The 14,452-nt window shown below is 38.2% G+C and overlaps 1 protein-coding gene across 1 annotated transcript in view; it reads left to right on the top strand.

Annotated features, from left to right (window-relative positions):
- The window catches only part of LOC114699793, a 111,544-nt gene that overhangs the window by 23,027 nt on the left and 74,065 nt on the right, over positions 1–14,452 (top strand). Inside the window, exons 4-5 of the mRNA XM_028879079.2 lie at positions 972–1,139; positions 8,010–8,111. Of these exons, the coding sequence (XP_028734912.1) occupies positions 972–1,139; positions 8,010–8,111 (270 nt within the window). The remainder of the gene's footprint in view (positions 1–971; positions 1,140–8,009; positions 8,112–14,452) is intronic.

Genomic DNA, 14,452 nt, shown 5'->3' with positions numbered 1-14,452 from the left:
GAAAATAACTTTTGATGCTAAAGTGTGATTTTTCAACTCTGCCTGCATGAAAGACTGAAAGGCTTGGAGGAGGATTTTATTTTAGTTTGAACTCTCTAGCCAGGGCACAAAGAAACATGGAAAATAGTGTGGGAAGGCAAGCTCATTTCTTATATGGACACATCTTTCCACAGGGTCTAAGACACTTGTACACACAGAGAAAACACTAAACTTCTATAGAAGAACTGGTAGATGAAACTATACACATCTCCTTGTCTCTTCATGTAAGCCCACGGTGAGATTTCTAGAAATACACTTTCTAGTGCCTCCTTCAAGCACAAAGACAGTGACATGATTTTGTATTTGATAATCCTTTTCTTTGTACTTGGTATTTTGAAATGGATTCTGAAAGCTAATTCCTAATCTTACCTGGTTTCAACTTGACCTCTAAATAGTAATATATTGTTTTTCAAAGCAAACATTTTTCTTTAACTGAAATATTTCCATGCTTTGTCCTGTGCCCAGACTCCCACAACCCAGATCCTGAAGCAATATTTGTTTTTGTTTTTTAAGATTCATTTTATTTTTATTCATGTGTGTCTGTATGTCTGCACATCGGTGCAGTGCCTGTGAAGGCCAGAAGAGGGCAAAAGATCTCTAGGAGCTAAAGTTGCAAGCTGCTTTGAGCCACTAGAAGTAGGTGCTGGGAACTGAACTTGGGTCCTCTGGATGAGCAGTAAGCACTTTTAATTGCTGACCCTTTTCTACAGTCCCGGGAATATTTGTTTTGATTATGATATTTTAAAAATAAATAAATTATTCCCAAGAAAAATACACAGCAAACTTAGCTACTTATATTTAAGGATAATGTTCTTTATTCAGAGGGAACTCACCTCTTCATATCTGGAAGCTTTCTCCCCTTGACCACAAGAGCACTGGATCTTCTTTCTTGCCAGAATATAACTTAATTTCTCACCTTTTCTGTTCCTCAGTTACCTCGGATGATGCTTATTCTCCAGATCTTGGCTTTCGAGTTGATATTGAAGAAAAGGGATTCTACACAGAGAATTTTCATTCAACAGCATGGGTTTTCCGAGGTGACGATGGAAATCCTGAAGACAGCCCCAGGTGTCTTAGTAAAAAGCCAAGACCAGTAGCTGGTAAGGACTTCCAAATTACAGCAAGATGCATATGCCTTAGAAAACTCATAGCTAGAGCTCTGAAGTTGCCAGCCCTGAATACTGAAAAATATGGGTAGATGACATGAGTTTAAGAATCTGGGATTATCAAAATGAAAACTATTTTAAGAGTTACTCCTGGGGGAACAAAAAGCTATACCAGTTGTGGTAGTTTGAAAGAAAATGGCTCCCAATAGGAGTGGCACTATTAGGAGGTGTGGCTTTGTTGAAGTGTGTGTGTGTGTGTGTGTGTGTGTGTGTGTGTCGCCTTGTTGGAGGAAGTGTGTCACTGTGGAGGCAAGCTTTGGGGTCTCATATATGCTCAAGTCATTCCCAGTGTCTCACTTCACTTATTGTTGCCTGCAAGATCTAGAACGCTCAGCTACTTTTCCAGCACCATGTCTGCCTGTATGCCACCACATCTCACCATGATGATAATGGACTAAACCTCTCAAACTGTAAGCCACCACCTCAATTAAATGTTTTCTTTTATAAAAGTTGCCGTGATCATGGTATATCCTCATGGCAATAGGAATCCTAAGACAGAAGACTCAGTTGTACTGACTGGTTTTATGTGTCAGCTTGACACAAGCTAGAGTCATCAGAGAGGAAGGAGCCTCACAGGAGGAAATGCCTCCATGATAACCACCAGATGAATGGGGGAGGATGCATCCTATGGTGGGTGGTGCCATCCTTGAGCTTGTGGTCATGGGTTCTGTAAGAAAGCAGGCTGGAGAGCAAGCTAGTAAGCAGCACGCCTCCAAGGCCTCAGCGTCAGCTTGTGTCTCCAGGATCCTACCCTGACTTCCTTCAGTGGTGAATAGCAATGTAGAAGTATAAACTGAATAAACCCTTTCCTCCTCCCCAACTTGCTTTATGGTCATGATATATTGTCACAGCAATAGAAACCCTAACTAAGACACCAAGGGTTAACATGCCAATGTGGATTGGGGAGGTCTCACAGGGCCTCCACCCCCATGAAGAATTACAGGTAATTAATGGCTGCTGAGAGAGAAAGAATCAATCTTCTTCAGGGACAAGCCCACTGAGAGGTCATATAATTCCAAATAGATAGACCTAAACATTCATACATATGAGCAGCACTAAATGAAAGAATCAAGCAGATTGTATTTATAAATTGGTATGTGTATAAAAATAATAATTAAAGAATAATAATTAAAGGCCATGAATTTGAAAGGGAGTTAGGGGAATGGGCACAAGTTGGAGGAGAGGGAGAGGGGAAATTATGTAAATATATAGCATATACAATTCTCAGAAACAAAAGAGCTAATGCTTCAGAATGGTAATTCCAGATATGGAGTAAAAATAAGTATAAGCGGGGGAAACCTGAAATCCTGCTTGCAGCAAGTGGAAGAAAGGTTGTGGGCAGAGAAATGACTCAGGAGAGTGCACACTGTTCTTTCAGAGAACTGGAGCTGGGATACCAGCAGCCAGGTCAGATGGCTCCCATGTAACTCCAGATGCAGGTGACCTCCGTAGGCACCTACGTACACATGCACACATGCCACCCAAATACACAGGTATACCCATGATTATAAATAGTAAAAATAATTTTTATTAAAAAGAATCCAAAGTCAGCCTGGATTACAAGAGTGTAAGCTCAGCCTGGGGTGTGTAAAACCTGCTTCACAAAAGAACATTAAATGTGACAAATCTTAAAGTAAGTTTTCTTACAAGAAGGAAATGAAACAAATCAGAAAAAATTTTTAAAAAATTTCAAGATCAATGATGAAGATCCAAGAGTAATCTTAAAAACACAATAGTCTTTATGTATAATTTTTATTTGAGTTGTGGCATAATGGGAGAACCCCAGACTTAAGGTAGGAACCTCGGGACCAGAAATCGGACAAACTCACTGATGGATTCCAGGCACCTACAATGGACCTGTCTCATCTTAGAAAAGCAATTCATGTTTTTGAATAAATAAATAAAAGACTTTAAGTAGAGTAAGTTAAAAGTACTGTTGAGTGAGTACTGAGTAACTCACCAGCCATGTTAATGTATAAAAGATACTCATTGATATTTTTCTCCCTGGTTTATAGCATTATGAAACTTGAAATTACAGACATGAAAATTAAAATGAGCTATTTTTATACATCTTGGCCGTTTCTATCTCTCACTTTGTTTTGTGCAGAATAATAAATATATTCACATAAATATATTTGTATACTCATGTGTAAATTACACACAATTTAATTACATAATACACTTACTAAATGAACAAATATTTTTTACTATCTTTTTTTCCCCTGGAATCTGCTACATAACAACAAATAAAACACAACTACTCCTCTCATATGTGTAGTGTTAACCATGATATATAAGGTCTGAAAGAAAAGTGCAAATACTGTAATGTTTACTGTGTTCCCAGTCATCAAAAAACAAGAGTTTTCCTTAATGTACAATTTTTTTGTATTGGTAAAAGAAAGAATTGAACTGCTTTCATATATATATATATATATATATATATATATATATATATATATATATATATATATATAATATTATAGACATTACATTATATATTATGTATTGTATGTTATATATATATACTATATATATATATCTTCTTACACACACATGCACATGAATATATAGGCTTGTACGTATGTGCATATATGAACGTGCATGAAATCTGTTCACATTCTACAAGTGAGAACCAGGAGGCCTTTTCTCAAACTGAACCTCCATCTGAAACTGTCCTACTTCTCTTGTTGTTACTGAGATTTCAACTGTTACTTGTGCTGGAATGCATGTCTTCTTGACTGAGTAACACTGAGAGAGCAAGAAATGAATGTAAGGAGGGCGGCGTTGGTGGCACACGCCTTTAATCCCAGCACTCAGGAGGCAGAGCCAGGAAGATCTCTGTGAGTTCAAGGCCAGCCTGGGCTACAGAGTGAGTTCCAGGAAAGGTGTAAAGCTACACAGAGAAACCCTGTCTTGAAAAACCAAAAAAAAAAAAAAGAAAGAAAGAAAAAGAAAAGAAAGAAATGAATGTAGACCTTAGGAAAGTGAGCCACAGGCAAATGGACAAATTTTAACTAAAATATATTAGTAACCTAATAATACTTCCAAAATACTGTAATGCTAATTTACATGTGTTACAATGTATTTTATGATAAATAAATTTTATACTTACAAAACAAAACTCAACCCTTGTTTTCCTAGACATTCTGAGTTGGAAAATAGTCAAACAAAGGGATCTCTCCCTGCAAAGCTGCATTGCTGTAGCTACATTAAAATGTAGAGTGTTTTGCTGTGTGGGTTTTGTTATTTTTATGGAAATATTTGACCTTTATTTGGATTTTTACAACCAACAATATGATGCTAAGGAAGTGTCATCTAGAGGGATAAATTACTTGATGATGCATCCACATTCTGTGAAACAACAATGACATCCGTTTGTGGCTTCTCAGCAGCTGCGTGGCACTTATAGATTATTCACTAGACAGTGCCATGGGAAAGTAAGGCTATAAATCTTAAAATATGAGAAAATTGTCTTCAGAATGGGGGAGGAACACGTTACAAACATGTTGACTGTGTCCTCCCACAGGAGAGTTCTTCAGCTGAGCTCACCATTTAAAGACTTTATTGAAATGTTTATTCTTTCATACATGTTGTTGACATTCAATTTGCTTGATTGAAAAATCAAAACCACAGAAACATGGCCTTGAAAGCAATAGCTATTTTAATAGTCTCGTGAAATATAAAAACAAAACAACAAATGTGATTTGATTTGATTCAACACATAAAAATCTTCCATTAATCAAATATGTGTTGGGTAAATCGATCTGTCAAAAGCAGAAGATAGCACCATGAGAGTAACCTAGAGGGAACAAGAAACCTTGAAAAGTAGAGATGTTAGAAATTATTGTTACAGCAGTCAGAAATGGATTTCTGCTTTCTCTTTTCGTCCTGATTAGCTACCAGCTTATCTCAGAGTGTTGAAATATTAATTCCTAAGTCCTTGAATTTCCCAGTTCTGCCTCTTAAATTATGAGATCCAATAAGACACTTTCCAAATAGTTATGCCAAGAGAGAATTCCCTTAATGAATAACAAACTTTCCCAGAGGCACAGAGCTTTGCAGACCATAGAACTTTAGGGCTAGAATCCACTGAACACCTTCTCAGCAATATTACTATTGGTTGAAATAGTAAGGACACTCCACGTAGTTAAAAGGAAGGTTTATTTTGTGGGGTAACTTACAAGTGAAGGGATAGGTAGGTTTCAGGGTCTGGGAAAGGTGTAGTTGCAGTCCGGCGGTGTTCTCTGGAGAACTCTGCTCGGTCTACCTCCTGCATCCAGGGTCCAGGAAACAAGAGAGTCCCCCATCTGGATCTCAGGTCTTCAGGGTCCTCTCTCGGCCCCGCCTTGTAGGCGTGACAGTTACCGAAGCCTCAAAGGGGGTGGTATTTCCAGATCAAAGCTGGAACGGCTACCCACTACATATTACTTTGCTTTTCTTCATTTGAAGAAAAAGAACATGTTTTCTTCAGGCATTTTACAAAAGCAAACATCCCTTCTGTAATCCAGATGAAGAAACTGTATCCTTCCATCCCCCGCCCCCATGAGCAGTGCCAGTCTAGGCAACAAGTATCAAGCACGTAAGCGTCCAAAGGAAAGGATGCTTCTTTGACTTTTCTAGTACAGTCCTATTGCACAAGATACTGCCTGTGAGAAAGGCAGGGTGCAGCGAGTGTCTGTAAATTAACAACTTCTTTGGACTGCAATGAACCTGTGAAAAAGGATGGATGTCCCTTGTTTCTATCAGATGCTTGGCTTCCTTATCTGACCAAACAGGTGTCCACAATGGAGCGTGCCTAGGCAGAATACTTTGCTTTCTGCTATATTTGCTATTTCTCACAAGAAATTTAGTGTGAGATATAATCATTCACCTCAAAATATCCGAGAGAAAAATCAAGTAAATCATCTTACAAGCTCTGCAAAGTAAGATAAATTTATAATAATGATTATTTTGGCTAATGCCATCTGTCAGCCATATTGAGGAAGAGACTTCACAGCAAGTGAAAGGCTAAAAACTAAGGTCTTATACCACCTTAGAGAGCATTGTTGTCTATGACTTCAAGGTCTCATGAGTTCCCTTGGCTACCTATGTGCTTTTAATCTGCCTATATATTGCCTGCACGTGTGTACTCCAAACGTGCCTTTGGATGTAGACCTGAAGATAAGGCAACTCTACTGGAGAAAGATCTGAATCTAAGAAGCAACATGTAACATCCACAGAAGAAAAGGGAGCAGCAGGTTGAAAAAAGCAGCAAAATCTATTACCCAGAAATTCTAACGCATTTATACTTTTTATGAAAGGGAATCCTATTAAATTTCCATTTTAAGGTGTTAGGTTACCCTATTCTTTTTAATAGCTTGAAATCCTTATCTTATAATTGCTTAGCATTTTCACAAGTACCTGGGAGCCAAACTGCTATTTAGAACCTACTTCTGAAGCTCAGGAATGTTACCAATTATACTTTATTATCACTTACTCTTTACTTACTGTTTACAAGTCTCCAAGGCAAAATGCCCATGATGTTCACAATCTGGAATCATGCTTTTTCCCTCATCTCTGAGGAGTAACAACCCTTAATCGTTCTGAACAGAGAAGATTGTGATCTATGAGGCTGTTCTTCATAGTGGGCATAGAGGGAAAAGTGCCTTGAGGTAGAGAAGAGTAAAAAGGGTCAATGAATTGAGTAATGTTATGAATAAGTTAAGCTGATTAACAAGCGGTAATTGTGAGGAGCACACACACACACACACACACACACACACTGCAGAGAGTATGATTCAGAAAAGAAGGTCTGAAGGTAGCAGGATGGAAAGTGGATTAATAACTGGGCTGCAGTAATTGAAGTTATCTTGATGACTGTAAACTCTGTGCACCCTAACTGTGAAGATCTTAGGACTCTCCAGTGACAGTACAGCCAAGCCTAACAGTTCCAACCTCTTCAAAACCAATTGATCTGGTATTTTTCTGAGTGAGCCAGGTCTGTTACTTTTCTTGGCTTCTTGTAAAACCTCAGTTTGTGGAATGTGTTTCAGTTTTCTTATTTCCATGAATAATTGTGAAGGACCAGCCCCCATATTTATTTACCCCAGGGACTATTGAGGAATGAGGGATAAAAGAACTAGTTATAAATGAAGAAGAGAGAGAAAAAGACAGAAAATACAGGATAGACTTGGGAGGGCCTGGATCCTAATCCATCGGGTTTCAACTGTCACTGCCCTAGGGTATTTAAAGGAATGCCAAGGGGTGGAGCAAAAGACCTCCCCCCAGCACAGCCAAGTGCAGATCATCTCAGACACCTGCACTCAGGCCCGTGGTCCTAATCATTCTCTTTGTGCAGACCTGCTGGGTAAAGCCCAAATATGCTCCAACAAATACTATTGTGATAAATTCTCTTATTTACAGATCTAAGCAACTCAGGGTTACAAGATCTGTATGCTGTTTGAGTAGCTATGACATAGTGGTTAAGGATGAATCCTAAGGTATAGTGCTGCCTAACAGGAGTAAGCTTTCTTTTCTTGACATGAGTACTTAACCTCTACATCTCAATATTCTCTTCTCTAAATACTAATCATCATCATCATGATCTGTTGTAAAGATGCAATTAGACGACATTGTATAAAAATATAACAATGAAGCCCAGAATTTTGTATAATTAGTGCATTCGATTGCATAGTATTGCTTGGAACCTTTCTATTAGGCCTGACATGTAATCTCAACGAGCAAACACACCACTTTTACAGTACTGTAACAGTGTATAGTACTGAATGTCAACTCAAAGCATTGTATTCTTTGCTTTCCTTGCAGTTCGTGAGCGCACTGTGAGACTATTCAAAGGAACTGGAGATTACCCCTGGGGATTCCGGATTCAGTTCTCCAAACCAATTGTGGTGACTGAAGTGGACACCAGTAAGTGCTCTCATAACAAGTTTAATTCACGCCAGAGCAGTCCTCTCAACCCTATTAGCACGTACGAGATAACCAACCCTGTCTCCATCTTGTAACGTACACATGAGCAGGAGAAGCAACTTCTAAGAGTGGTTACCAAACAATATTGAGAAGTGCTTGTACCATAACCACATATTATTTTAAAGTCCAGGCTTTATTATAAAATGCACTCTTCTGATAAACACAGAGATGCTGACTGTTTGTCAGTATGCAAAGGATTCTGGGAGATCTATTTGCACTGAATTGTTTCCATTATGCCTCTTCTTGTAAACTTTAAACATTTTATTCTTAATTTAAGTATTAGATCATCCCTTTCCTTCATTGAACTCCTCCCAGGCCCTCCCCCAACTCCCTCTCTAATTCCTGGTCTTTTATTATTATTATTATTATTATTATTATTATTATTATTATTATTATTATTAAATGTGTTAATACATATGTAAATACAATCTGCTGATTCCACTTTGTGTTGTTTTTACACATGCTTTCAGGACTAGCCATTTGCATTGGATAATGAATTCAGGGGCTCATTTCTGCAGAAGACTAACTCTCTATTTTTCAACAGTCATTAATTGCCTATAGCTTTTCATCTATGGGTGGAAGCCTTGTGAGAGTTCTTCCATCCATGCTGTGATGTCTAGTGGTGCTGGAATTTTCCAGATCTTGTTGAGGCAACCATAATGCCATAACTTACTTGTCATATCTAGAAGACACACTCTCACAGCAGACTTCCTGATATTCAGCTCTTACAATTTTTCCATCCCTTCTTCAATGTTTCCTGAGCCTTGTATGTAGGAGTCATGTTGTAAAAGTATCAGCTGGGACTGAAGACCACAAGTATCCTTATTATAAACCTAAGGGGGTGACATGTATTTGTATATAGATTCCATTCATGTTCATGATTGTTTTAGAAAAAATAATTTAAATTTCTCATGATTTCAGAGTATAAATTGATTAATTGGCATTTATGTATAAAAACTATGTTGTATACCAGGGATGAAAGAAATCATTATAGATAACTATTCTGAACAAAGTAATTTATATTTGTTCTCCATATATGCATATATGTATATATATATGTGTGTGTGTGTGTATGTGTGTGTGTATATATGTATATGTATATATATATATGAACTTAAAACTTGATATTCCATATCATTTTACAAATGGTTATATGAATGATCAATGTCACTGGACAACTTTTTTAAGTTTTTATGTCTATAAGCACCAGGATTCAAATCTTAGAATTTCAAGCTACTGAAGCAGAGTTTCTTCAGTTAGGACACAATCAAACACCTGACCCAAAGTGGTTTACACAACAGAACAGACAAGCTGACTCACAAAGCTGGGAGTCTGAGATAGTGCAGATGTTGGGTTTGTTTCGATGATGCAGTCATTTCATCCGAAGCATGACTTATTCTATTCTTTCCATTGCTGTTGCGAGTTTCCACCCAAACCTGAATAATCCCAGCAACTCTGGCTTTCTTACCACCAATTACAGAGTCAGAGGAAGAGGACAAGCTTGAAACCTCAAATAACCCCTGGGGGACCACACTGAACTGGCTCAGTTGGGTCAAATGAGATTGTTTGGAATGAATTATTAGAAATCCAAGTCCTTCATGGACCAGAAGATGGAGTGATGCCCTTCACCTTGAACAAGTTTCCACAGACTAGAAAACAGAAAGAGGTGGTCTTGTGAAATGTAATTTGCAGTTTGGGACATTCTAGCACAGGGGCACTCGGTACCCAATAAGTTGTCAAAAACAATCACCCAAACAGCATCACACAGTTTATTCAAACTCAAGGTCTTGCCTCTTCTTGACATGCTAGTATTTGGCATGTGATCATTTTCATTTTGAAGAAACAAATTATTGTATCCAAGGCATAATGGTACATTTCTGTAATCCCAGCACTCTGGAGAATGAGGGAGGAAAAGTTCAAGTTCAAGGCTGACTTGGACTATATATGACCAATATTTCAAACAAACAATAATCCTATTATTAAATAATTAACTACCTTTGAATCTTTCTTGGCTAGATATTGACCTAATTTATTTTCAGCTATTGGGAGTAATAAGCACATTAAGCATTACATCATCTGTTCCTAGCCATACAGAAATATTAACAATGTCTCTAATATATAAATTCTTATGGAATTAACATAGATCAATCTGTTTATTATAAAATAACTTTCCTTTATATTCTTTACCCAGTTTACTTTACCAACATATTTTCCCACCCTGTGAGGTCTAAAATGAATCTAAATTTTTGTCTTCTCTCTTAGGCAATAAATGACATTGTTCCTCTGTTTTGAGATTAAAAATCCAGACTAAACTCATAATCCTAGAACTACAAATCAATTTAATATAGTCACAGGTATTTCAGAATTCCTTCCCAGTTTCCTTTCCCCCACTTCAGCTTTCAGCTTTAGACTGGCTTAGGCATGCAAACATATGCCATCTTCCCATTTTCTCTGTTTCTAATTTCTATTTATGGACACCTCCAAATTGTACCTTTTCCTCCTGTCTCCTCCAATTTAAAGACAGTCTTTTCACCTGTGGCCTTGGTCTATTTTCTCTCCCCTTCTCTTTATTTACAAAGTATTAATAAGTAAAAAACAGAAAATCTTTAAAATAATAAAGGAAGTTCCTTTTACCCGAATCCTATCATCTGAGAATAGAGTGAAATCAAACATCCAATAGCTTGGAGGTAGTTGTTGTGCCTGACCAAAAGAAGAGGGTGAGTAAGCTGAGAGGCTCCAGCCTGTGATGTAAGCCCAAAAGCTGAGAGAGGAAAAAGAGCAGGACTGGATTGGAGAAGCCTCTAACTTAGGGTAATACTGACAAACCCTGAAACAGGCTAATAGTAACCAAATATTGGCCAGAACTGAGCATCCATTGAGGAATCCTGCATTGGTGGTCAATAGCCTGATTCTGTCAATTCCTCCAAGTTCATTTACTCTCTGAAGCAGCCATACAGAGCATGGCCTGAGTGAGGAATGTGAAGGGTCCTAGGAATTCAAGTGAAGCCAAATTCAAAAGTAATGGAAAATATGAAGAAACCATAGTTTCCAGCCTGTTGCATGGTCACTTCATGTGCTTCTTTCCCAGGCTTTACACACAGAGCGAGAAGCATGTGGTGCCCCAGAAGACACAAGATAGGCAGTTTATCTTTCAGGCTTTACATAGAAAAAGAGAGAAGCAGGTGGAGCCCCAGGACATACATGATAGGCAGTTTATCAAGAAAATAAGTATATGTGACATTAGAGTTGCAGACAAGGAAGGCAGATACAGGTTGCTCACAGCAATGAACTCATTTGTTAGCATCACTTTCTGCATTTGCTATTGTTATTTTTGCTGTGGCTGAATGCCAGGAAAATCAAAAGAAAGAGTTTATTCTAGCTCGTGGGTTATAGGCATATAATCTTCGTGACAAGGAAGGTCATGACATACAGGCCACGGTAGCAGGAAGGGAATGATACAGACCATGGTGGCAGGGAAGGCATGGTGATATAGGCTGTGATGGCCATTCTTGGTTGTCAACTTCACTACTTCTGAAACTAACTAGAACCAAAGTGTCTAGGTATACCAGTAGGTGAATTTTCTTAATTAAATCATTTGAAGTGGTAAGATCCATTCTTAACCCAGATTGTTAGAGGTGAGAAGATACAAATTTAGTGTGGATCTTTTGAGGTGGGAAGATTCATCTTTAATCTGGGCCACACTTACTTCTGGATGTGGAAAAAGGAGGCTTGCTCTTTTTGCCTAAATGCTCTCACTGGGAAGTCCATCCCTCCACTGGCATTAGAACCTACTTTTTCAGGACTCTGGTATATACTAATGACCAGTTGAAATATCCAGCATCATGGACTAAACAAACAACTACTGTATTCCTGGAGCTTCCGTTGGTAGACAGTCATTGTTGGACTAGCTAGACCTGTAAGCCATTCAAATAAGTCCCTATTATGTTCTAGATAATAATAATAATAACAATAATAATGATAGAGAGATAATAGATAGATGATAGATAAACAGATGACAGATAGAGAAATAGATAGATGATAGATAGATACATTGTATAAGTTCTGTTGATCTTGAGAACCCTGACTTATAAAGATTTTAGTATCAAGAGTGGCAGTATTAGCATGGATTTCTTAAGAAATTTCAGTAGGCTTTCCAATTTGCCAACATCTACAGCCACCAAAGCCTCTCCAGTTACTAAAGTCTCTCCTAGGAGATCAGAGAATACCGAAATCCATGGTGTAAACTATTTTACAAACTTAAGGAGTCAAAAATGCATTTGATTATCTTGATTCACCAATGGTGAGAAGCAATGGAGTTGCCAAATCTGTATATAAAACTTTTGACAATTTGTGGAAAAATAAGGAAAATGATGATGGTGGTTGGTTGTTCCCAGCATCTCTGGATGAATTGACAAAGGAAAATAATGAACTCCATGATAAAATTAACCAACTTCTAGCATCTAAGAATACAGTGAAGGACAACAATAAACTCAATGATAAAATTGTCCAGCTCCAGATGCTCATAAACAGTCTAAATGTTTCTAAGTGTACCCTAAAAGGGAATATTCTTTCCAGCAGCCACGGAGCTCAAGTTGTGAAGAATCAAACTGAAGCCCCTCATCCTAAGTTTTGCTAACATACAGTGAAAATTCAAGTCCCTGACTTGAAGGGTATCAGTGATTAAAGTCATTAATTGGTAAAGAATGGGATTGTGTAACTTAGAGGACCCTATTGAAAGTGAGAACTTTGAACCCTGAGATTCTCAAGGGCTTATCTCACTTGAAGAAATACTCTTTCTAAAAGAAAACATACTCAGCAGGTGTGTTTTCTGCCTTTGACTGAGAAAATTAATCCTTCATTGTCTGCTAAACCAGCAGTGACTTTCTCTGAAGGAAATGCCAAGCGAGACAATGCTGATGTCCTTCAAGGACTGACAGTGGTTGCCTCTAGACCTATAACCATACTTAAGACTAAACAGGCTTCTAGAGGGAAGATATAAAGTGTAGTCCATGAGGAGGTATGTTACAGTTAAAAGCTTAATGAGTTTGCTCATTCATTCAAGCAGCAGTCTTGAGAATGGACTTTAAGGGTGTGGGATAATGATGAAGGAAACATAAATGTGGATCAGACTGAGTTTATTGATATGAGCCCACAGAGTGAAGAATCTAGGTTTAATATAGAAGCTCACAGTTTAAAATAAATGGGTCAAAATATATTTGAATGGTTGTCTAAAGCCTTTGTCAAAAGATGGCCTACTGAAAAGGAGCTGGAGATACCTGATTTCCCTTGACTTAGTGTTGATGATGAGATTTTAAGGCTCAGGGAATTACAACGGTGCAGTGAGTACACTCAGTAAAATCTGTAATAGACCAGAAGGCACGCCCTTCATTAATCCTATAAAACACAAAATGGTGAGGGGGCACCAGCACATCTGAAGAGCTTTGTTGCCTTCCCTTTCCTTGTACTAGACCTTAGGGTTGAAGATGCTCCTGCGCAGTTGAATGAATTAAGTGCAATGGGCTTAATTGAGCCACCAAAGTAGCAGAGACTAGGTGGCAGCACTGAATCACAAAGGCAAGGCAGTCCTAGTTATTGTAGTGGACAGTGTGAACAAAGCAATGTCTATAATGGCCTAACCTATCATGGTTAACACAGGCACAGCAAATTTAATGGTGGCATGACTCATATGCACCTTTGGTACTAGATAATCAATCATGGTGTTTACAGGCATGAGCATGTTTTCATTCTGTATTTTGGTTTGATATGTATAAGCAGAAAAATCTCAAACAAAGGGAAGAAAGCCTATACTGGATTGTAGCAAAAGGGAATCTTAGCCTGTGGGCCAGGTTCCAGGCTTGAGCTAATTTGCAAACCAGAATACCCTGAATAAAAGGAGGGCTAGATTCCCCTGAGAATGGACCTTGACAAACTAAGAGTTTTACTGTTAGCTCCCCAGAGGGACCCATGACCTTTTACAAAGGTAAATGTACACTGGTAGAAAGGAAACAATCATATTTCCTGTGGTCTATTGGATACTGGTTCTGACTTGATGCAGATTCTCAGAGACCCCAAGAAACATTGTGGCCCTCCAGCTAAAGCAGGGGCTTATGGAGGTTAGGTGATTCATGGAGTTTTAGCTCACATCTGACTCACAGTAGATTGAGTGTGTCCCCAAACTCATCCTATAGTTATTTCCCCAGTTCTAGAATGTATAATTGATGTAGATATATTTAGAAGTTGGTAGAGTTCTCACATTGATTCCCTGACCTGTGGAGTGAGGG

Source organism: Peromyscus leucopus, chromosome 13 (assembly GCF_004664715.2).
Source record: "Peromyscus leucopus breed LL Stock chromosome 13, UCI_PerLeu_2.1, whole genome shotgun sequence".
Classification (NCBI taxonomy): Eukaryota; Metazoa; Chordata; class Mammalia; order Rodentia; family Cricetidae; genus Peromyscus; species Peromyscus leucopus.
This window is presented reverse-complemented; position numbering and strand designations above follow the sequence as displayed.